The sequence below is a fragment of the Trachurus trachurus genome, assembly GCF_905171665.1.
Source record: "Trachurus trachurus genome assembly, chromosome: 5".
Lineage (NCBI taxonomy): Eukaryota > Metazoa > Chordata > Actinopteri > Carangiformes > Carangidae > Trachurus > Trachurus trachurus.
Genome location: NC_139896.1, coordinates 403,222 through 428,243, shown reverse-complemented (window position 1 = coordinate 428,243; position 25,022 = coordinate 403,222). Strand labels below are relative to the sequence as shown.

At 44.0% G+C, this 25,022-nt stretch overlaps 1 protein-coding gene across 3 annotated transcripts in view; it reads right to left on the bottom strand.

Annotated features, from left to right (window-relative positions):
* Nucleotides 1-255: 255 nt before the first annotated feature.
* strip1 (striatin interacting protein 1) overlaps nucleotides 256-25,022 on the bottom strand; it is a 46,944-nt gene continuing 22,177 nt past the window's right edge. Inside the window, exons 8-21 of one of the 3 annotated variants that reach the window (XM_083972365.1) lie at nucleotides 16,496-16,525; nucleotides 11,756-11,908; nucleotides 9,901-10,121; nucleotides 8,623-8,688; nucleotides 8,454-8,517; nucleotides 8,077-8,148; nucleotides 7,559-7,633; nucleotides 6,231-6,328; nucleotides 4,385-4,511; nucleotides 3,445-3,545; nucleotides 2,260-2,326; nucleotides 2,030-2,134; nucleotides 1,572-1,776; nucleotides 256-1,442 (exon numbers count right to left, since the gene is read on the bottom strand). In XM_083972365.1, the coding sequence (XP_083828491.1) occupies nucleotides 1,195-1,442; nucleotides 1,572-1,776; nucleotides 2,030-2,134; nucleotides 2,260-2,326; nucleotides 3,445-3,545; nucleotides 4,385-4,511; nucleotides 6,231-6,328; nucleotides 7,559-7,633; nucleotides 8,077-8,148; nucleotides 8,454-8,517; nucleotides 8,623-8,688; nucleotides 9,901-10,121; nucleotides 11,756-11,908; nucleotides 16,496-16,525 (1,632 nt within the window). In that variant the 3' untranslated portion in view covers nucleotides 256-1,194. Of the gene's footprint in view, nucleotides 1,443-1,571; nucleotides 1,777-2,029; nucleotides 2,135-2,259; nucleotides 2,327-3,444; nucleotides 3,546-4,384; nucleotides 4,512-6,230; nucleotides 6,329-7,558; nucleotides 7,634-8,076; nucleotides 8,149-8,453; nucleotides 8,518-8,622; nucleotides 8,689-9,900; nucleotides 10,122-11,755; nucleotides 11,926-12,015; nucleotides 12,029-12,193; nucleotides 12,207-16,495; nucleotides 16,526-25,022 lie in introns of all 3 variants that reach the window. The other 2 variants (XM_083972363.1, XM_083972364.1) reach the window with 2 other exon arrangements.

Here is a 25,022-nt window from a genome sequence, read left to right as displayed (position 1 = left end):
ATGTCAATAGCTCTATTAGAAATATATTTTCTGAGAAAAATGTTGATGTGTTCAATACTTATTTTCCCCGCTGTATATATCTATATATATACAGTATATAATATAAATCTGTGATCACAACACAACCAGTGTAAAGAGAATCTGCTGACAGCCTGTTTGCTGGTTTTCTTATCAGTTGGAGTGAGAGACGTTTGAGGAAAAGAATAAATACCTGAATGACAGTATATGTTTATTTATTACAGTATTTACGTCGATGTAAAACAGAGAACGTCATGATAAATAAGAAGCTTTAACACTTTACATGTGTGATTTGTTTCTTTACACCTCATAATAAAACAAAAAGTAGAAAACGACGGGGAATGGTCGGTGACTGAAGTTCCACTAGAAATGTTTGTGTCGAACCAGAGATTTAATGATCAAGTTACTGCAGCTGGAGAGAAAGAGAAAGAGAAAGAGAAACTGGTCAAACAGAAACCGAGCCGGTGTTTGAGTCTGACCGGTCCGGGCCGACGCTGCTCATCCACTCAACTACGACTGGAAACTAACGGGCATGAAGTCGTGAATCCAGATCAGGTTATAAACTATTAGAAACTAATTCATGTCTCTTGGTACAGAACTGATGAACGTTTCGCCCTGAAGAAGATAAACCAAAGGAATGTGAGATTTATTTCTTAAAGGTGTGGAGCTTCTTTAAAACATTTACAACATAATTTATTCCAAACACGTGTTTCGGTTTCAGAGTAGAAGTCGTGTAGAAGTCGGTCGTGTAGTGCTTCCAGGTCCAAGTGGCCGGCTGTCGATGTAGAGGAGGAGGTGTTTACACAATCAATCAACTTTTAAGCTGTTTAGTTTAAATAAAACCAGCAGGAAGCGATAGTGGACAAAGTCGATGTGACTGAAACAACTCGTAAGGGCAAAGTTCATGACGTTTGGTTGGAACCGTAACACAAGTTAAATCTGGGAAACTCTTCGTCAGCTGGAGTCTGGATGAAGTTAAACCAGAGAGAGAAACTTCATCAGCTCGAGTCTGGAGAACACGTCACATGGTCCCGTCTTCAAGGTTTGAGCTGAACTCCGGATTTAAATAGTTCAATAAAAAACAAAGAGAAAAGGAAACGGGTGTTGAGAGTCTCACTGCAGCAGCTCTTCCCAGGAGAAGACTTCACTGCAGCAGCTCTTCACTGCAGCAGCTCTTCACTGCAGCAGCTCTTCCCAGGAGATGGGCTTGGAGAAGACTTCCCGCTCCAGCCAGAGGTCGTAGTTCATCTGGAAGTCCTCGGGCAGCTCGACCCTCTGACCCAGAACGCTCTGCAGACAGTTGTCGACGGGGAGGAAGTCCGGGTTGCTGTGGCTCTGGTCGTATCGCCGGCTGTTGAAGCGCTCGATGTTGGCGCGCAGAGCGCACTCCTCGGCCTGGAAGTCCCAGGGACGAGCGTCCAGATCTGAAACCACAAACACATTTATATACATATACATACACACATGCATATATAACTGCATACATATAATAATTTAATTTAATTTAATTCTAAACTATCTGAAAGCTAAAGGAGAAGCACCGCGCCGCTCACCGTTCCCGTAGGCCCAGTCGTCGTTGAGGCGGTGGCGGACCTTCTGGTAAATAGCCGACATGGTCTTCATGTTGCTCTTCCTCCACTGGCGGCCCAGGTACTTGGTCTGGACCTTCAGCAGCTTGAGGACGTAGAGCTGCATCATGGCCTGCTTCACCTTCAGCGCCCTCTTCAGGATGGGAGCAGACTTGAACACCACCAGCATCTGGAGGAGTTATACATACATCTACATTTATACATCATTTATACATCTAAATATACATCTTCATCTACATCTACATTTATATTTATATCTACATTAACATCTACATCTACAGGATGGGAGCAGACTTGAACACCACCAGCATCTGGACGAGAGAGGCCAGCGTTACGGCTTCAATCCTACATCTACATTTATACATACATTAACATTTATATTTACATTAACATGTGTACTGATGGGATGTAGAGGCCGTTACCATGGTTCTCGAGTGCTTCCACTTGGTCAGTTTGTTGAGGATCCTCAGCAGGTTGATGCAGGAGAACAGATTCCTCCAGCAGAACTGGTTGTTGTCTCCCGCTTCCTGAGGAATCGTCATGGTTACCACCACATCACATCACGCTGCTGTACCAGATAACGGTGACTACGTAACAACAGATAGGGTTAGGAGGGTTACCACACAACTACAGTAAAGAAGCAGCGACTCACCAGACTCTCAGCCGTTAACTCCGGCAGCTCGTGGACGACGCAGTACGGGAAGTCCAGCACCGAGATGCTGTCGGGAGAGAAACGAGTCAGAAGCTGCGTTTACATTTCCCCTTGAAAAAAAACCTAAATATCTAAATTAAAAACTGGTCATGGAAACACCGACATTTAGAAAATACTCTCAAATATCGCTAAAAAGCTTTTACGCTCTCATGAGGTGGTTTTTCAGACGTATCGATACAAACGTGTAATGGAAACACTTTTTACACATTTACACGTCACCGGCGTCAGCGGAGTTGTGTGTGTGTGTGTGTGTGTGTGTGTGTGTGTGTGTGTGTGTGTGTGTGTGTGTGTGTCCACGCTGTGTTGGTTTATGTGACTGGACAAATGAACCACATGTTTGTTGTGATGCTGCTGACCTGAGCATTGTTTCTCAATAAATTAGAAAAACGTTCCTATCATTCCCCTTCATTCCACCTTTCAATGGAAACAATCGCAAATAGCAGTTGCACTTTTTCGAAGTTTCAGAAATATCGCTTTTATTTTGCGAAAACCTGTGATGTAAACGCAGCTACTGCCGTTCTCTGTAAACACCTTCATCATCCTGGATTCATCTTGTTTTACACCTTTTCCCCCGTTTTCTGACGAGTTTTTAGTTTTTCTTGTCGCCTATTTCAATGCAAGATAATTTTTCTAACTGGTTTATTGTCTGATGCTGCCGTGTATCTCGCTTTTAGAGAAATTCCTCTTCTTTTCCCGCTCTCCGTCCGTCGTCTTCACCATCTTCCACTGAGCCACACGGCTACTTAATATGCACCTGCTGATGTGCATCGACCATATATGGTCGTGTTTGGGCGTGTAGAGGGCAGATATGAGGCGTGTTCACATCCACACGTTTCCTGTGTGATTTATCAGTGGAAGTTGCAGAGAGTTGAGCTGCGTACGAACAGTTTGATGGATCTGAAGAGGGTGTAAATGTTTTGGGTGAACGTCATTTCTGGCTTTTCACCGTACGTGAAGATTCAGTAGCAGTTTCACACCAGTGTGATAAATGAGGCCGCAGAACCGGATTAAACCGGTACTAACCTGTTCTTAGCTGTGATGAACCAGATTAAACCAGATTAAACCGGTACAAACCTGTTCTTAGCCGTGATGAACCAGATTAAACCAGATTAAACCGGTACTAACCTGTTCTTAGCGGTGATGTAGGACATGATGTTCTGGTTGAAGAACTTCAGGATCAGAGGGATGCAGTTAGCGAACACCAGATGCTGAGCCATGTACTCAAACTACACAAACACAGAGAGACAATAAGAGTTAAATTAGTAAAGGAGTTTATTATTTTATATATATATATATATATATATATATATATATATATATATATATATATATATATATATATATATATATATATATATATATATATAACAGAGTGTAGTGTAGACTAGCTGTTACCTGGTAGATGTGGTTGAGTTTAAAGTGTTTATATAGATATATATAGATAGTGTAGTGTAGAGGAGGTGGGTCAGGGTTAGGTATCTGGTACCTGGTAGATGTAGTTGAGTTTAAAGTGTTTATATAGATATATATATATAGATAGTGTAGTGTAGAGGAGGTGGGTCAGGGTTAGGTATCTGGTACCTGGTAGATGTAGTTGAGTTTAAAGTGTTTATATAGATATATATATATAGATAGTGTAGTGTAGAGGAGGTGGGTCAGGGTTAGGTATCTGGTACCTGGTAGATGTGGTTGAGTTTAAAGTGTTTATATAGATATATATATATAGATAGTGTAGTGTAGAGGAGGTGGGTCAGGGTTAGGTATCTGGTACCTGGTAGATGTAGTTGAGTTTAAAGTGTTTATATAGATATAGATATATAGATAGTGTAGTGTAGAGGAGGTGGGTCAGGGTTAGGTATCTGGTACCTGGTAGATGTAGTTGAGTTTAAAGTGTTTATATAGATATAGATATATAGATAGTGTAGTGTAGAGGAGGTGGGTCAGGGTTAGGTATCTGGTACCTGGTAGATGTGGTTGAGTTTAAAGTGTTTATATAGATATATATATATATAGATAGTGTAGTGTAGAGGAGGTGGGTCAGGGTTAGGTATCTGGTATCTGGTACCTGGTAGATGTGGTTGAGTTTGAAGTGTTTGAGCAGCAGCAGCAGGATGGCTGAGATGGCCTTCACTATGATCTCCTTGTGTCGGTTCACATCAACGCCCAGCTTCATGCTCTGCAGCACCGTCGTCCTGGAGACAGAGAGACAGAGAGAGGTCAAACTTCACGCTGCTGAACCTTTAAACCTCTAAACCTGAGTGGGAACTATCGTCTTCTTGTTTGTTCACAGAGATATCTCTAAGAGCATTCAGAACGTCTGTCTCTATGGCAACGTTCACACCACAGGATTCTGATTTACTCCAATCTGATGTTTAGTTTGACTGTTCACCCTGTAACGTGTCTTCAGATCGCTGTGTGAACAGCTGCAGCTGCTGAAGTGACCTGCAGGCCAGGTGATCACATGTCTGACTCCTGAAGCAGCCAGTCTGTCAGTCAGTCTGTCTCTGGCTCATCATCACAGCTCAGTGTGTTGCTACGGCGACGGCCTTTATCTCTACATCCCTCAGTTCATTTTTACACATTAGTGACCGAGCTTCATCTTCCTCTTCCTCAGGTAGCTGCTGTCCTCGCTGCTGTCGGACCTGAAGCTGTGATATTATGGGATGTTTTCTTCACTGTGATATTATGGGATGTTTTCTTCACTGTGATATTATGGGTGCGTTCCGATGGCCCTCTAGTTCCCTGTGCAGTGGACTACACAGGGTGTTCCGCCATGTTCAGTGTGGTTCCAAACCGCAGGGAGCAGTTTGAAGGGAACTGTGAACTGTGCAGGGAGGGAGTGAACAACGGTTCCTCACTTCGCCCAGTTCACCGGATGTTGACAACCGATATTACCCATCAGCCATTGCGGTCCGTTTACGTGCGTTACGTAAATTGGCAGGGCTAATGGTTAGCTACCTGTTTAACTTTAATAACTCAGTGACTCAATAAACGGTCCATGAAAAAATATTTTCTCCAGCGGATATCTGAGTTCCAACATGACTGAGCTAACTAGTCTAGATGGAAACAGGGGTCTACGAGCACGGACTGATTTTTTTCCCCCACCTGTTTTTTCTTAATCTTTAAAGTGTCTATTTTAAGATTCTGACAGGTACCAGGATGAAAAAATGTCCCATGGTGTTTATTTTTAACCCTTTACTGCCCCTATCCCAAATTCGAGGCTGAAAAAAATGAAAATGAAATTGGCATAGCTCTTTAAGTAAACAACTCACAGAGACAAATTAACACGTTTTTCTACACAATTTGGGGCCAAGGAATTCAATAGAATAGTTATTTTTAAGTTTTTAACACATCCTGACTTGATTTTGGGGCAAAAATATCAAAAATTAGCTGAAAATTCTAAAATCGTATGTATATTTTCCCCTATACCAAAATCCTTGGGGTAGGGAGTAGGGAGCAGGGAGCAGGGGGTAGGGAGTAGGGGGCAGGGGGTAGGGAGTAGGGGGTAGGGGGTAGGGAGTAGGGAGCAGGGAGCAGGGGGTAGGGGGCAGGGGGTAGGGAGTAGGGGGTAGGGAGTAGGGGGTAGGGAGTAGGGAGTAGGGGGCAGGGGGCAGGGGGTAGGGGGTAGGGAGTAGGGGGTAGGGAGTAGGGGGTAGGGAGCAGGGGGCAGGGAGTAGGGAGCAGGGAGTAGGGGGTAGGGGGTAGGGAGTAGGGGGTAGGGGGTAGGGAGCAGGGGGCAGGGAGTAGGGAGTAGGGGGTAGGGAGTAGGGGGTAGGGAGTAGGGGGCAGGGGGTAGGGGGCAGGGGGTAGGGAGTAGGGGGCAGGGGGCAGGGAGTAGGGAGCAGGGAGTAGGGGGATCGGAAAACTGTGGATCGGAACGCAGCCTATGGGATGTTGTGTTGGTGACTTACGGCATCTCCTCCGGCAGCACGTCGGCCAGGATGTTGATGGAGTCGGTTTTGGCTTTAGAGGTCGGAGCGGCGGCGAGGAGGATCTTCAGCAGAGCGATCTGTTAAAGGGACAGTCCACAGAGTCAAACATCTTAATAAAGGTACAGTCTGCAGAGTTAGGGAGATAAAGGGACAGTCCACAGAGTCATAAAGGGACAGTCCGTTCGTAGTTTGTATCGTAGTCTCTGTCTGTGTCTTCTGTGTATTCTATATGTTACATGTTGGGTTGCAGATGGAAAGTAGCAGTGAGCTCAGTCTGGTGCAACCACCTCCTCATTTCCTGCAAATGATTCATGTCGTTGCACACTGTCCCTTAATAAACTAAATTAACTAAATAAAAACTAAACAGCCAGTCAAACTACCGTACTTTACAGACCATAGAGCACCTGTATAGAAGCCGCACCAGCTACATGTTAAAAGAAAACACATATATAGGCCGCACTTGAATCTAAGCGTCATGTTTTCATGTTGTAACAGAAAGACAGTAGAACTGTGACAGTCTGTTGTGGTGACGCTCCTCTCCTCCATGTGCATCTGTTTACAACGAAGCCGCTGAAACATCAATAACTGGAGCGGTGGAAAACGTTACATAACATATACGATGTTACGGTGTGTGTTTGTGTCGTCTTAACCGTCATGAACTAAAGATTACGCATTACAGAGCGCGTTGTGTTTGTGTCGCGGTGTCGCCATGGAGACGAGAGCTGAAACACCGAGGCGGCGGGAAAGTAGCGGCTTATAGTCCAGAAAGAACTGTATTCACTTTACTTTATTAGTTTATCTGGGAGGGACAGTGCACATTAACGAACATATAAAAACATGTACCGTAAAATTCAGAATATAAGTCTCAGTCTATTTTTCTGGGCCTCAAACTGGGAAAACAAGGTTTTCTGTTGCTGTTTGGTAATAAAAACATTCTACAGGTTCCACATGTTTCTGTGCTGCGGTGGAGCTCTTTGTTATTTTATATTTAAAAAGAAAAGAGATCGCAGGGTAATTAAACTGTACTGTACATTTAGCAGCGCGATATAGTGCATTAGTGCTGATCACTGAGAACGCGTTAACACCAGTTTTAAACGGGGTTGACATTTACCTCGGCCTATAGGTCGCACCGGTGTATAAGCCACACACAACTTTTTAGATGAAAAAAAAGGGGAAATAGTGCGACTTATACACCAAATTTTACGGTGAATGTGCCAGATTACAGCAGCAAAGCTCATTTCCATCCATTAGAGGTTGTAAAGTTAGAAGATGAGAGTGGAGAGGTTTCACTGCTTCATGTTACTGACCATGTACTGAGGCAGACTGGGCAGAATCCCCTGGTAGAGCAGCTCCGTGGCGCTGGGCTCCACTTCCTCCTCGCCCTGACGGGACAGAGAGAGGACAGAGGACAGAGAGGAGAGACGATAAGGACACAACGAAGGAGGACTAGAGAGGAAACCAGCTCGTTGTTTACTACAAAAACACAACCTGTTTCAGGTCTTAAATGTTATTTTCATTCTCTCAATTTCAAACAAATGCGTCAAAAAAGAATTTGAGTAATTTTACATTAAAATTGAACTGAATTCCTGTCAAACTAATTCAGATGTTTGATGTTGTTTCCCTTGAGGAAAACCAATGAATAATTATGTTAAAATTAAATATGGAGGGGTTTCTAAGACGGCAGCTGAAGAGAGAGAAGAACTGGAGACGTTAAGGACACAACGAAGGACTAGAGAGGAAACCAGCTCGTTGTTCACTACAACAACACAACCTGCTTCAGTCTCACTACAACAGATGAACACAGTGAAGAGTTCCTGTTTCTTACCCCAGACAGAGGAGTCTTCTGGAACTCCTCCTCCTTGATGATCTGGATCTCAGCGATGGAAACGTACTTGTGCTGAGGAGGAAACAGAATGAAAGTTATAGGCCATTTAGTTATAACCCTATAACTAAAGTTATTAAAGCTGGAAATATACAATACTGAAGACTATAGTAAATATACAACACTATAGTAAATATACAACACTATAGTAAATATACAACACTATAGACTAAAGTATCTCAGTGAACATGTAGAAACAGGTCGTTAGTGTTATCTAACCTCAGTCAGAGGGTTGGGTTTAGTAAGGTATTATTAGGTCGTTCACCTGCTTTAGGGTTAGGTTATGTTAGGTTAGAGGGTTGGGTTAACAGGTCGTTTACCTGCTTTAAGGTCTTGATGCTCTCGTGAATGGGTCGGGGTAAACCCACCACGGTGTCGGTGTCACTGCAACACAACAACAACAACAACACAACATCGTTTAAAACACTGAGTAGCAGATCATCGATGGAAACAACAACAACAACAAGCTCATTAATAAAGTATATTTACCTCCCGAGTGTGTAACCAATGAATTTACTTCGACTGGATTCCAGGAAGTTTTCAATGTCTTTTTCTCTGTTGGAGCCAAAACAAGAGGAAGGAACAAATACATAAATAAATAAATACAAACCCTTTAAATAACAAAAACACACAGTAGCTCATTATTATCACTGTAAAACACCAAATAAAGGCTTAAATCGCTCAAATCAGCAGGTGTTTATTTGGGACCTGCGTTTATTAATAGTGTTCAACCTGGACCTCCTTCTGGGGAAAGAGGCTTCACTCCGTGGCGGCAGGCGGCGGTGAACGATACGTGTTTCTCCAGACATTAAACACGGGCGGTTAGGTAGACAGACTCGTTCTCTGTCTCTCTGACCTCCGTGGTCCTGGTCCGCTCAGGTACCAGGAGACTGAGACCTGTCATGTCGGTCCTCCTCCTCTCTGATCCGCCACAAGTTACAAAACCCTGCGGACGCCCAGTCTCTCCCTCCTCTCCCTCACTACAGCACCTGTGTTGGCTCGCACCACCGTCCTTTCTTTATGCTTTAGCACCTGTGTTGGCTCGCTCCACCGTCCTTTTTTATGCTTTTTTTGAGGGAATGAAGTAAAAGAATGAAGTAAAGCTTATAATAATGCAACGTAGCCTAACTAAATACACGTATGAGATCAGAACAGTAAATAGTTTAGCTACTTATAAAAGGAGTAATAAGTCATTTAAACGAGGAGCGAGCTGAGCCGACACGGTGCAGCCCAGGACAGGAGCTGTAGTGATGAGAGGAGAGGACACGGTGCAGCCCAGGACGGAGCTGAAGGTCGGATGAGAGGAGAGGACACGGTGCAGCCCAGGACAGGAGCTGAAGTGATGAGAGGAGAGGACACGGTGCAGCCCAGGACAGGAGCTGTAGTGATGAGAGGAGAGGACACGGTGCAGCCCAGGACGGAGCTGAAGGTCGGATGAGAGGAGAGGACACGGTGCAGCCCAGGACAGGAGCTGAAGGTCGGATGAGAGGAGGACCGACCGGGCAGCAGCAACCAGCCCAGAGGCGTCTCGTTGGTCCTCGGCCTCTTTAACGTCTCTAGATACTTTCAATCTGTTTCAGGTTATTTGTTTGTGTTTAGGGAGGCTATGTTTGCATAGAATATCTTTTGGCAACCAGAAAAACTATGTTTGACCCGGCGTTTAATACAAAAAATATTTTGCTAAACCCGGCGATTAATTGGGACTCGGCCGTTATTTGAAGTTTTACGGTATTATTATTATATTATATATATTATAATAGTTGGTACCTGACTTTGGGCGCCCATGGCAACCCCTTGGGGAAGGAGACCCTCTCCGAGGGGGGGTGAGGGATGGGGGGGGGCATGACCTCATCTCTCTCCAGAGGGAAGGTCTCCGTTTCCATGGCGTTGTCGTTGTCGTCGTTGTCGTCCTCGTCCTCTCGGGAGTCGTCGGCCTTGTACGGGTCCTTCTCGTTGAACGCGTCCAGGTTGTCCTGTTTGATCAGCGCCTACGGAGCAACATAATATATACTATATACTATATACAATATACATTTATACATAAACATATATATATATATACACATGTTAATACGTGTTTATATGTTTAATGTGTTTATATGTTTGTCCTGTTTGATCAGCGCCTACGGAACAATATATATATATACTATATACAATATACAATATATATACACACACATATATATATATATCTATATATATATATATATATATATATATATATATATATATATATATATATATATATATATATATATATATATATATATATCTATATATATATATATATATATATATACACATGTTAAAGCAGAAGTAAGTGATATATTTGTGTTAATCTAAGTCTTAAATAGTTGTATCTTCCGACAGCAATCACTTCTATAGAGTGTTTGGTCTGAAACACGGGTCTGTCAGTCACTCTGCTCTGCTCTGAGCCCAGGAGAAAACTTTCCTTGTATCCTACAACCTTTATCCAATGAGGAGAGAGAACGGCATAAAGGGGCAGTCCTCTCTGTGTGTGCAGCCAAGGGATGCGCGTGAATGTGGCGACGTAGGGACGAGGACTGTTATGGTGCGTTCAAGGAAACTCGTATTTTTCCGACCTGTGAAGTGGTACCAGTTCGATCTGGTACGAGTTCACCGGTCAGAAGTTACGAGTGGCCGTTATAGTGACTTTCACTGGTAAAACAGGTCGGAGAAACACGAGTGGGTTGCCTGGAACGCTACAAAGTCGTAAGTTGTGACTTGAAGCTGTAATTTACGATTTCAAAAGCCTGCCTGGAACGCAGCATTAGCCAAAACCACCGGATCGCTTACTTCTGCTTTAATACGTGTTTATATGTTTAATGTGTTTATATGTTTGTCCTGTTTGATCAGCGCCTACGGGGCAGAGAAGACGTTACGTTTATATGTTTAACACGTGTTTTTTCTTTTTCTTTTTTTCTTCATTGTTTTTATTGCAGTTTCCATTCAACAAAACAGTGTCTACAAAAACTAGACACACAACAACAAAACAAACACAAAACGTACACAACAGCTCTTACATTAGAAATGAGCATTTGGCATAATACAAGAGGTGGTGGGTCATTCTTACAGTACCCCAGTGTTTCCCACACATTCATTTATTCGTGGCTGCCCGCCACAAAAGAATTACGTCCGCCACGAATAAACCCCCCCCCTGCCGCGTCAGACGATCGTTCCGTTCATCTCCACATAGCTGCTCCGTATTGGCATCGTCTCACACACACAGAGAAGCGCAGCGCACATGCATAACAGCAGTGCACGGTAAAAGTGAAACTTATACCCCCCCCGTCGGAGGACGATCGTTTCCGAATTTGAGTAATTTTACATAAATATAAAACACAACGTGCTGCTACAGCTGCTACAGCGCCACGTCCACTTCCTCTGGTTCAGCCGATCGCAGCCGATGGATCTTATAAACGCTGAACTCTTCTTCCTCATACGAAGAAGAACCATGAGTTTGATCTTAACCCTCTCACTGCCGGTGTGTGAGCTGCAGCTGAGGAGCAGAACGACTCAGACCGGTTCCCTGGCAGCAGCTTGAAGCCGTGAGGTAAAGAGTAAAGAGTAAGAAGTAAGAAGTAAGAGTAAGCCTTGGTACCTTGTGTTCGCGTCGCGCCCGTTTCTGCTGCTGCTCGATGAGGTCTGAGGCCGACGCCGGCGGCGACGCTGCTCTCATGCTGCGAGTGACGCGGATGCTGTCTTCAGGCAGCGGAGCGAGACCCAGGGAGGAGCGCCTGCACACCTTGATGCTCTGCAGCCGCTCGAAGCCTCCGAGGGTGAACTGTAACAGAACATCTGGATTAACATCTGGATTAACATCTGGCTTCTGGCTTCTAACCCTCTGCAGCCGCTCGAAGCCGCCCAGGGTGAACTGTAATACAACATCTGGATTAACATCTGGCTTCACATCTGGCTTCTAACTCTAACCCTCTGCAGCCGCTCGAAGCCGCCCAGGGTGAACTGTAATACAACATCTGGATTAACATCTGGATTAACATCTGGCTTCTAACTCTAACCCTCTGCAGCCGCTCGAAGCCCCCCAGGGTGAACTGTAATACAACATCTGGATTAACATCTGGCTTCACATCTGGCTTCTAACTCTAACCCTCTGCAGCCGCTCGAAGCCCCCGAGGGTGAACTGTAATACAACATCTGGATTAACATCTGGGTTAACATCTGGCTTCTAACCCTCTGCAGCCGCTCGAAGCCGCCCAGGGTGAACTGAAACACACAACATCTGGATTAAAGCTAGGGTCTGTAATCCTGGAAAACTAGCAAGAGAGCGAGCAAGATTTGAAAAAAGCACCTCCTAAAGTTCCTCCCCCCTGCTCCCCCTCCCGTCAGTGAGTCCGTCCAAGCCACGCCCCCACACACTAGCACGCGCACAGAAGCAGCACGGAGGAGAGGACAGCTACGAGCTAAGGGCTACGAGCTACGAGCTAACGAGCTAGGAGTAGTTTTGGACGACAACAAACAGTCATGTCTCACTTACCGTACCTGTAAGTAAACTATATTATTATTATTATTATTTTTGTTTGTTTTATAGCACATCAGTCTGTGCAGACCCAGGGGCAGGTCGGGTCTGAAGGTCTGAATCTGCTGAATCTTCCCGAGGATCCGGCTGGATTCAGACCCATCATCTAAATTACATTGTAACAGTTAGCCTGATTGTGATGTGTTTTTCACTGACAAACGTGTATTTAGTGTTTTTATTAGTCACATAGCATATCTGCCTAACTCAGTTTTTCATTGAAAATGATGCAGGGTGATGCAGAAGTGTTAGGAAAGTAAATTTAGGCCAATACCTCAATTTGGCTACATAAATTAGTTAGGCAGATATGCTAATAGGATAACGATATCTTTGTTGTTTGATTGTTAGTTTGCACGATGACAGTACTGGCTCAGACCGAGCTACAGTCTGAGCCTTTTTTTTTCTCTTGATCTCAACATAATCAAGAACTGTAAACAACTGTAAACAATGACATGCCATTTACTGTGAACACAACATTTCTGTTAGAGAGTTCATTGTCATTCATAAACTGTAAAGGGAAAAATATAAACATACAAAAAATAATAAATGAAATTCCAGTAATATTAGTAATAATAAAGGACAACATGATGAGAAAGTCTAATCTCCTTGATGAACTATTCTCTTTACAGGCTAGAAATGAACGACTTGCGCTTGGAAGAATCTCATCAACCTAAACCTCCTGTTTGATACCTGCAGATGTCAGCATCAGGAGATGCTCCTCCGCCAGGCCCTCCAGCTTCATGTCTACCTAGTTCCTGTGTCTGGAAAATAAAGAGACCGCTACCCAGATCCTCATGGACAGTATAAAGGTTTTGTCCCTTGTAGAGTGTAAACACACTGTAAGATTTACTAGAGCCCTGCCGTTTATACTGTGTTCTACATTAGATTCCTGTCAAATTTGCACTGAGGTTTACAGTCTGTACATTCCAAAGTTATTTTATTATTCTTATTTATATTTTTGACTTATATTTAAATTTTGTCTTTTGTTATTTATATTGTTTTTAATAAAAATTTGAAAGTGATGAATGCCTTTCATTTTAGTATTTCTGCAAAAGAAGCTATACATTTTCTCACCACCGCAACAAAAATAAGTGATTACAGAAAAATTACAACAAAGTTGGTATAACCCTTTATTGTTACATAAGTATATGTACATTTTCAACATGAGTATATCTACACATTGGAGAAGGTGTTTACATGGAAAAGGTGTTTCCAGGGAAGGCAGACAGGTCAGGCTGTGTATGAGGAGTGTTTTGTCAGCTCTGTTGATCTGCAATGTAACTGTAGTCCATCTCCACCTTTTCTGTGGAAAGGCTCCACTTCTTCGACTTTCTATTGTACACCTTGCCGTATCTGTAATAAGAGAAAAGATAATAAGCTTTGTGTGATACATTCATATTAGCTTACAGTTTACTCGGGGTGGAGTTGTATGCGTCAAGGTCTGAAGCATAAAGCTCTGCCCCAGTTGAACAACGTCTGAAAGGAGCAACATCATAAGGAGCAGGAGGTAACTCCTGTCTAGTGTGGTGGCTGTGATACAACCTATAACCTACACCCTTATGAAAAACATACGTTCTTATCATTTAGGGACAAAAGTGTCCTCTTCAAAAATGCCAATAATATTTTTTGCCCCTTTTTTTCCTGATTAAAAAGGATTGAAAAAGAACAAACTAAGCATGGCGTGTGTGGTCTGTAAGATCAGTAATGTAAGTGGGTGTATGGATGGAAGAGTATGTGTGTGTGGGGTGTTATAGAGTGTAAAAACAGAACCAAAACATCAACCAAAGAGCAGGAGGTGTTGCAGGCAGGAGAGAGGGAGAGCAGCTGACTCCAGGAGGGAGTTGTAGACCACAGCCTCCCCAGAGCCCAGGTGCAGCTTTGGCCACTGACCACCCTGCTACTGTGAGGAGAGAGAGAGCAAGGCAGCAGGGATGGTTGTCACAGTAACATACCTTGCATCCAATTGCTGAAGAGCTGTCTCCTCTGGGCAGCTAATGTCTGATTCCTGAACCCCAGCTACTGAGAAGTCATCATCTCTGTGAAGATTGCAGAATTAGAGAATACTGTCAGTGCAGCATCAACATACATTTGCCCTTCATTCATAGAGCACAAAACACAGAACTGTTTATATGTAGAAATAGAAATCTTGGGTTTGGCAGTTGAAACTTTAAGGAAGATGTTTTGACAGAACAAAAAGGCATAAAGATTTATATAAACTGTTGAGAAGATCCTCAGTTTTCCCCTATCCTCTCTGCATAGCAGCTAACAGAGTATAACGTTAGTCCATAGACAAGCTTGTAACATTATCAATTACTCCACCAACACCACACAAAGTTAGAGGTACAACCTAAGGTAGCTGTGTTTTATTTTAGTGTTGGTGGTTGTTGTAGTTGATGTTAACAACTCTGTGTGGAGTGCTGGACCTCCTAAGGTGAAGGACAGGTTTTATCCTCAGGCCATCATATTTCTCAAAAGATAATCACTAACATTTACTCAATGTCTGTATAATGATACGGCAGATATCACTTCATATAATGTATATATACTATATGTGCAATAATACTTTTCTGAAGTACCTCAAATAGCACTTTGAGCCACATAAAACAGAAAGGGCTAGATATGAAAGACAGATTTTTACACCACACCAAAGACAACGTTGGTCAAATTCATATTCATAGCAATAGCAGCAGCAGCAAGTTGAACTCACCGTGGACAGAGACTTGGAAACAGTAGTTGAAGCTAGCGGGGCCTAATCAATCCGTTCAGACTGCGTCGAGGTTGATCGATCCTTCTCATGTCATGACTATGAAAACATAAATACGCAACAGTTGTAAAACGTAAAAGCCAACATATGTGCGTCTTTTATCACAATAATAATGCAGACACTGACGACTATGGTAGAATCTATTCAATACTAGCGTCACCGACCAGTTTTAAACCCACAGAGAAGCTAATATTAGCATTTGGCTAATACAAGCTACAATAGCTACGTTAGCAAAAGTTAGCCTACATATTTCATGAAAATAAGAAATCCTCCCCGAAGCAAAACAAATAATTACCTGTCCAGCAGAAGAGAGCAACCTCGGCATCACTTTTCAGGCCCAGATCCCTCAGTTGTTTCCACCGACCTGAAGCTACACCGATGTTTCCTCTGGTTTAGCCTCTTGCTCCAGAGCATAGACAGATCCCGAGCCGTTTTGTCAGCAGCCAGCCTTTTCTTCCTCCGGCTTTCTCTTCCTTGCCTTTTTCTCGGGGCGAGTCGTTACAAGTAACCGTGGAAGTGGTGATTTGGGCTGCATTTTCTCAGCCGTTGCTCAGAAATGAGCATGAAATCCGTTCTTCTGCAGAGCAGTGCTGACTTTATCCAGCCAGGCAACAACAGCGAGACGTGAAGACGGTGCACGCGCGCGTAGGAGGGGGGCGGGTGCAGAACGAGACACGAAGGCATCTGATTGGTTCTTTACTCTCCGAGCAAACTTCGACCAATCCGTGCCCTTCGGTCTGAAGGATACAGATTGGGCGGAGTTTTCTCAGTCCTGCGGCTGTCACAGACCTCTGTTTTTCTCCGTTCCTTTTCCTGATGACATAATGCACTGATTCCTCTGAAATTAGACGGGCCATTTCCCCCAGTATAACGAAAAGTGCTTCTGAACAGGATTACAGACCCCAGCTTTAACATCTGGGTTAACATCTGGCTTCTAACCCTCTGCAGCCGCTCGAAGCCGCCCAGGGTGAACTGTAACAGAACATCTGGATTAACATCTGGATTAACATCTGGATTAACATCTGGCTTCTAACTCTAACACTCTGCAGCCGCTCGAAGCCGCCCAGGGTGAACTGTAACACAGCAGAACATCTGGATTAACATCTGGATTAACATCTGGCCTCTAGCCCTCTGCAGCCGCTGGAAGCCCCCCAGGGTGAACTGAAACACACAACATCTGGATTCACAACAACATCTGGCTTCACTACAACATCTGGATTCACAACAACATCTGGCTTCACTACAACATCTGGCTTCACTACAACATCTGGCTTCACTCCCACAGCCAGATGTTCCAGCTGCAGGTGAATGTAGATGTGGATGTGAGAGGATGTAAAGGTAAAGGCAGCAGTGTGAGTTAGTGTGAGTGAAGGTAGATGTAGATGTGAGTTAGACCAGCGGTCTCAGTTAGAGCAGCGGTCTCCAACCACCGAGCTGTGGACCATTTGGCAGAAAGAGGTTGGAAAAAAATAAAAATAAAACATTTGTTTCGTCTATTTGACTTCTGGACGTTTTATTTTGAAATTGTTGCCACTTCTGTTTGTGCATCGTTCCATCGTTCCAGCGCTGCTCAGCTGACAGGCAGGTCCACAAACATGACAGAGTGAAAAACACACGTCGCCGGGCCGGGAAAAAAGAAGAGCCGACGCCTAGCAACAAGAAGAAGCTGTTCTAACTGAAAAACCACCAGTCCTGTTGAAATGACGGGTTCATTACAACAGGTGATTCACCTGCTCCACAGTTTAATACATGTGGACCGACTCTCTGCTGCTTCATCACTTCACAGAAAACTGATCTCCCTGAGTTCTGGATTTAAGCAGAATATCCTGAGATAAAGCTCTGAAAACCTGCTTCTATTACAATCATGTTATCATGTTGTGAAACAGAGTTTTCTGCAGCGGCAGCAGCAAAACGAGACGACAGAGTAGACAGAGATGACAGAGATGACAGAGATGACAGAGATGACAGAGTAGACAGAGTAGACAGAGATGACAGAGATGACAGAGATGACAGAGTAGACAGAGATGACAGAGATGACAGAGATGACAGAGTAGACAGAGATGACAGAGATGACAGAGATGACAGAGTAGACAGAGTAGACAGAGTAGACAGAGTAGACAGAGATGACAGAGATGACAGAGTAGACAGAGTAGACAGAGTAGACAGAGTAGACAGAGATGACAGAGTAGACAGAGATGACAGAGATGACAGAGATGACAGAGTAGACAGAGTAGACAGAGATGACAGAGTAGACAGAGATGACAGAGATGACAGAGATGACAGAGATGACAGAGTAGACAGAGTAGACAGAGATGACAGAGTAGACAGAGATGACAGAGTAGACAGAGATGACAGAGTAGACAGAGTAGACAGAGTAGACAGAGTAGACAGAGATGACAGAGATGACAGAGATGACAGAGATGACAGAGATGACAGAGTAGACAGAGATGACAGAGATGACAGAGATGACAGAGATGACAGAGTAGACAGAGTAGACAGAGATGACAGAGATGACAGAGATGACAGAGTAGACAGAGATGACAGAGATGACAGAGATGACAGAGATGACAGAGTAGACAGAGATGACAGAGTAGACAGAGATGACAGAGTAGACAGAGATGACAGAGATGACAGAGTAGACAGAGTAGACAGAGATGACAGAGTAGACAGAGTAGACAGAGTAGACAGAGTAGACAGAGATGACAGAGTAGACAGAGATGACAGAGATGACAGAGTAGACAGAGATGACAGAGTAGACAGAGATGACAGAGATGACAGAGTAGACAGAGATGACAGAGTAGACAGAGATGACAGAGATGACAGAGTAGACAGAGTAGACAGAGATGACAGAGTAGACAGAGTAGACAGAGATGACAGAGATGACAGAGATGACAGAGATGACAGAGATGACAGAGTAGACAGAGATGACAGAGATGACAGAGTAGACAGAGATGACAGAGTAGACAGAGATGACAGAGTAGACAGAGATGACAGAGTAGACAGAGTAGACAGAGATGACAGAGATGACAGAGATGACAGAGATGACAGAGATGACAGAGATGACAGAGATGACAGAGTAGACAGAGTAGACAGAGTAGACAGAGATGACAGAGATGACAGAGTAGACAGAGATGACAGAGATGACAGAGATGACAGAGTAGACAGAGATGACAGAGATGACAGAGTAGACAGAGATGACAGAGTAGACAGAGATGACAGAGTAGACAGAGATGACAGAGTAGACAGAGTAGACAGAGATGACAGAGTAGACAGAGATGACAGAGATGACAGAGTAGACAGAGATGACAGAGTAGACAGAGTAGACAGAGATGACAGAGTAGACAGAGATGACAGAGATGACAGAGATGACAGAGATGACAGAGATGACAGAGATGACAGAGTAGACAGAGATGACAGAGATGACAGAGTAGACAGAGATGACAGAGATGACAGAGATGACAGAGTAGACAGAGATGACAGAGATGACAGAGTAGACAGAGATGACAGAGTAGACAGAGATGACAGAGTAGACAGAGATGACAGAGTAGACAGAGATGACAGAGATGACAGAGATGACAGAGATGACAGAGTAGACAGAGTAGACAGAGTAGACAGAGTAGACAGAGATGACAGAGTAGACAGAGATGACAGAGTAGACAGAGATGACAGAGTAGACAGAGTAGACAGAGTAGACAGAGTAGACAGAGTAGACAGAGATGACAGAGATGACAGAGTAGACAGAGTAGACAGAGTAGACAGAGTAGACAGAGTAGACAGAGTAGACAGAGATGACAGAGTAGACAGAGATGACAGAGATGACAGAGTAGACAGAGATGACAGAGTAGACAGAGTAGACAGAGTAGACAGAGATGACAGAGATGACAGAGTAGACAGAGATGACAGAGATGACAGAGTAGACAGAGATGACAGAGTAGACAGAGTAGACAGAGTAGACAGAGATGACAGAGACGACAGAGTAGACAGAGTAGACAGAGTAGACAGAGTAGACAGAGTAGACAGAGTAGACAGAGTAGACAGAGATGACAGAGACGACAGAGATGACAGAGTAGACAGAGATGACAGAGTAGACAGAGATGACAGAGTAGACAGAGATGACAGAGATGACAGAGTAGACAGAGTAGACAGAGATGACAGAGTAGACAGAGTAGACAGAGATGACAGAGTAGACAGAGTAGACAGAGTAGACAGAGTAGACAGAGTAGACAGAGATGACAGAGACGACAGAGATGACAGAGTAGACAGAGATGACAGAGTAGACAGAGATGACAGAGTAGACAGAGATGACAGAGTAGACAGAGTAGACAGAGATGACAGAGATGACAGAGTAGACAGAGTAGACAGAGTAGACAGAGTAGACAGAGTAGACAGAGTAGACAGAGTAGACAGAGTAGACAGAGATGACAGAGACGACAGAGATGACAGAGTAGACAGAGATGACAGAGTAGACAGAGATGACAGAGTAGACAGAGATGACAGAGATGACAGAGTAGACAGAGTAGACAGAGATGACAGAGTAGACAGAGATGACAGAGATGACAGAGTAGACAGAGATGACAGAGTAGACAGAGTAGACAGAGATGACAGAGTAGACAGAGATGACAGAGTAGACAGAGATGACAGAGTAGACAGAGTAGACAGAGTAGACAGAGTAGACAGAGATGACAGAGTAGACAGAGATGACAGAGATGACAGAGTAGACAGAGATGACAGAGTAGACAGAGTAGACAGAGATGACAGAGTAGACAGAGATGACAGAGTAGACAGAGTAGACAGAGTAGACAGAGATGACAGAGATGACAGAGATGACAGAGATGACAGAGTAGACAGAGATGACAGAGTAGACAGAGTAGACAGAGATGACAGAGTAGACAGAGATGACAGAGATGACAGAGTAGACAGAGATGACAGAGTAGACAGAGATGACAGAGATGACAGAGATGACAGAGATGACAGAGTAGACAGAGATGACAGAGATGACAGAGATGACAGAGATGACAGAGTAGACAGAGTAGACAGAGTAGACAGAGTAGACAGAGTAGACAGAGATGACAGAGATGACAGAGTAGACAGAGATGACAGAGTAGACAGAGTAGACAGAGTAGACAGAGATGACAGAGTAGACAGAGTAGACAGAGTAGACAGAGTAGACAGAGTAGACAGAGATGACAGAGTAGACAGAGATGACAGAGTAGACAGAGTAGACAGAGTAGACAGAGATGACAGAGTAGACAGAGATGACAGAGATGACAGAGATGACAGAGTAGACAGAGATGACAGAGTAGACAGAGTAGACAGAGATGACAGAGATGACAGAGTAGACAGAGATGACAGAGTAGACAGAGATGACAGAGATGACAGAGATGACAGAGATGACAGAGATGACAGAGTAGACAGAGATGACAGAGTAGACAGAGTAGACAGAGTAGACAGAGATGACAGAGTAGACAGAGTAGACAGAGTAGACAGAGATGACAGAGTAGACAGAGATGACAGAGTAGACAGAGATGACAGAGTAGACAGAGATGACAGAGTAGACAGAGATGACAGAGATGACAGAGATGACAGAGATGACAGAGTAGACAGAGTAGACAGAGTAGACAGAGTAGACAGAGATGACAGAGATGACAGAGATGACAGAGATGACAGAGTAGACAGAGTAGACAGAGTAGACAGAGTAGACAGAGATGACAGAGATGACAGAGATGACAGAGATGACAGAGATGACAGAGATGACAGAGTAGACAGAGATGACAGAGATGACAGAGTAGACAGAGATGACAGAGATGACAGAGTAGACAGAGATGACAGAGTAGACAGAGTAGACAGAGATGACAGAGTAGACAGAGTAGACAGAGTAGACAGAGATGACAGAGATGACAGAGTAGACAGAGATGACAGAGATGACAGAGTAGACAGAGATGACAGAGTAGACAGAGTAGACAGAGTAGACAGAGATGACAGAGTAGACAGAGTAGACAGAGATGACAGAGATGACAGAGATGACAGAGTAGACAGAGATGACAGAGATGACAGAGATGACAGAGTAGACAGAGTAGACAGAGTAGACAGAGATGACAGAGATGACAGAGATGACAGAGTAGACAGAGATGACAGAGATGACAGAGTAGACAGAGATGACAGAGTAGACAGAGTAGACAGAGTAGACAGAGATGACAGAGTAGACAGAGATGACAGAGATGACAGAGATGACAGAGTAGACAGAGTAGACAGAGATGACAGAGTAGACAGAGATGACAGAGATGACAGAGATGACAGAGATGACAGAGATGACAGAGATGACAGAGATGACAGAGTAGACAGAGTAGACAGAGTAGACAGAGATGACAGAGATGACAGAGATGACAGAGTAGACAGAGATGACAGAGATGACAGAGATGACAGAGTAGACAGAGATGACAGAGTAGACAGAGTAGACAGAGTAGACAGAGATGACAGAGTAGACAGAGATGACAGAGATGACAGAGATGACAGAGTAGACAGAGTAGACAGAGATGACAGAGTAGACAGAGATGACAGAGATGACAGAGATGACAGAGATGACAGAGTAGACAGAGATGACAGAGTAGACAGAGATGACAGAGATGACAGAGATGACAGAGATGACAGAGATGACAGAGTAGACAGAGATGACAGAGTAGACAGAGATGACAGAGATGACAGAGTAGACAGAGTAGACAGAGTAGACAGAGATGACAGAGATGACAGAGATGACAGAGATGACAGAGATGACAGAGTAGACAGAGATGACAGAGATGACAGAGTAGACAGAGATGACAGAGTAGACAGAGTAGACAGAGTAGACAGAGATGACAGAGATGACAGAGTAGACAGAGATGACAGAGTAGACAGAGTAGACAGAGTAGACAGAGTAGACAGAGATGACAGAGTAGACAGAGATGACAGAGTAGACAGAGATGACAGAGATGACAGAGTAGACAGAGATGACAGAGTAGACAGAGATGACAGAGATGACAGAGATGACAGAGATGACAGAGATGACAGAGATGACAGAGATGACAGAGTAGACAGAGATGACAGAGATGACAGAGTAGACAGAGTAGACAGAGTAGACAGAGATGACAGAGATGACAGAGTAGACAGAGTAGACAGAGATGACAGAGTAGACAGAGATGACAGAGTAGACAGAGTAGACAGAGTAGACAGAGATGACAGAGATGACAGAGTAGACAGAGTAGACAGAGATGACAGAGTAGACAGAGATGACAGAGTAGACAGAGATGACAGAGTAGACAGAGTAGACAGAGTAGACAGAGATGACAGAGATGACAGAGTAGACAGAGTAGACAGAGATGACAGAGTAGACAGAGATGACAGAGTAGACAGAGATGACAGAGTAGACAGAGATGACAGAGTAGACAGAGATGACAGAGTAGACAGAGATGACAGAGATGACAGAGATGACAGAGATGACAGAGATGACAGAGTAGACAGAGATGACAGAGATGACAGAGTAGACAGAGATGACAGAGTAGACAGAGATGACAGAGTAGACAGAGATGACAGAGTAGACAGAGTAGACAGAGATGACAGAGATGACAGAGATGACAGAGTAGACAGAGTAGACAGAGATGACAGAGATGACAGAGATGACAGAGTAGACAGAGATGACAGAGATGACAGAGATGACAGAGTAGACAGAGATGACAGAGATGACAGAGATGACAGAGATGACAGAGTAGACAGAGTAGACAGAGATGACAGAGATGACAGAGATGACAGAGTAGACAGAGATGACAGAGATGACAGAGATGACAGAGTAGACAGAGATGACAGAGATGACAGAGATGACAGAGTAGACAGAGTAGACAGAGATGACAGAGATGACAGAGTAGACAGAGTAGACAGAGATGACAGAGTAGACAGAGATGACAGAGATGACAGAGATGACAGAGATGACAGAGTAGACAGAGATGACAGAGATGACAGAGATGACAGAGTAGACAGAGTAGACAGAGTAGACAGAGATGACAGAGATGACAGAGATGACAGAGATGACAGAGATGACAGAGATGACAGAGTAGACAGAGTAGACAGAGATGACAGAGATGACAGAGTAGACAGAGTAGACAGAGATGACAGAGTAGACAGAGATGACAGAGATGACAGAGATGACAGAGTAGACAGAGATGACAGAGATGACAGAGATGACAGAGTAGACAGAGTAGACAGAGATGACAGAGATGACAGAGTAGACAGAGTAGACAGAGATGACAGAGTAGACAGAGATGACAGAGATGACAGAGATGACAGAGTAGACAGAGATGACAGAGATGACAGAGATGACAGAGATGACAGAGTAGACAGAGATGACAGAGATGACAGAGATGACAGAGATGACAGAGATGACAGAGTAGACAGAGATGACAGAGTAGACAGAGATGACAGAGATGACAGAGATGACAGAGATGACAGAGTAGACAGAGATGACAGAGATGACAGAGATGACAGAGTAGACAGAGATGACAGAGTAGACAGAGATGACAGAGATGACAGAGTAGACAGAGATGACAGAGATGACAGAGATGACAGAGATGACAGAGTAGACAGAGATGACAGAGATGACAGAGATGACAGAGTAGACAGAGATGACAGAGATGACAGAGATGACAGAGTAGACAGAGATGACAGAGATGACAGAGATGACAGAGTAGACAGAGATGACAGAGATGACAGAGATGACAGAGTAGACAGAGATGACAGAGATGACAGAGATGACAGAGTAGACAGAGATGACAGAGTAGACAGAGATGACAGAGATGACAGAGATGACAGAGATGACAGAGATGACAGAGATGACAGAGATGACAGAGTAGACAGAGATGACAGAGATGACAGAGTAGACAGAGATGACAGAGATGACAGAGATGACAGAGTAGACAGAGATGACAGAGATGACAGAGTAGACAGAGATGACAGAGTAGACAGAGATGACAGAGATGACAGAGTAGACAGAGATGACAGAGTAGACAGAGTAGACAGAGTAGACAGAGATGACAGAGATGACAGAGTAGACAGAGTAGACAGAGATGACAGAGATGACAGAGATGACAGAGATGACAGAGATGACAGAGATGACAGAGATGACAGAGATGACAGAGTAGACAGAGATGACAGAGATGACAGAGTAGACAGAGATGACAGAGTAGACAGAGTAGACAGAGTAGACAGAGATGACAGAGATGACAGAGTAGACAGAGTAGACAGAGATGACAGAGATGACAGAGATGACAGAGATGACAGAGTAGAGACTGGACCTGAGATGACAGACGGAGCATCACAACCCCCCCCGCCCCCATCACCCCAGATGACTGACAGTATTATTGTGATCCTATATTATGGTGAGTTGTAACAAAGAACGTAAACGTAAGAGAAAACTATGTGACCGTCTACAGTCCTGTTTATACAGTAGGCCAGTGGTTCTCAATCTTTTTTCAGTGAAGTACCCCCTGTGAAATATTTTTTCAGCCAAGTACCCCCTACCCAGCGCAAAGCATTTTTGGACCAAAA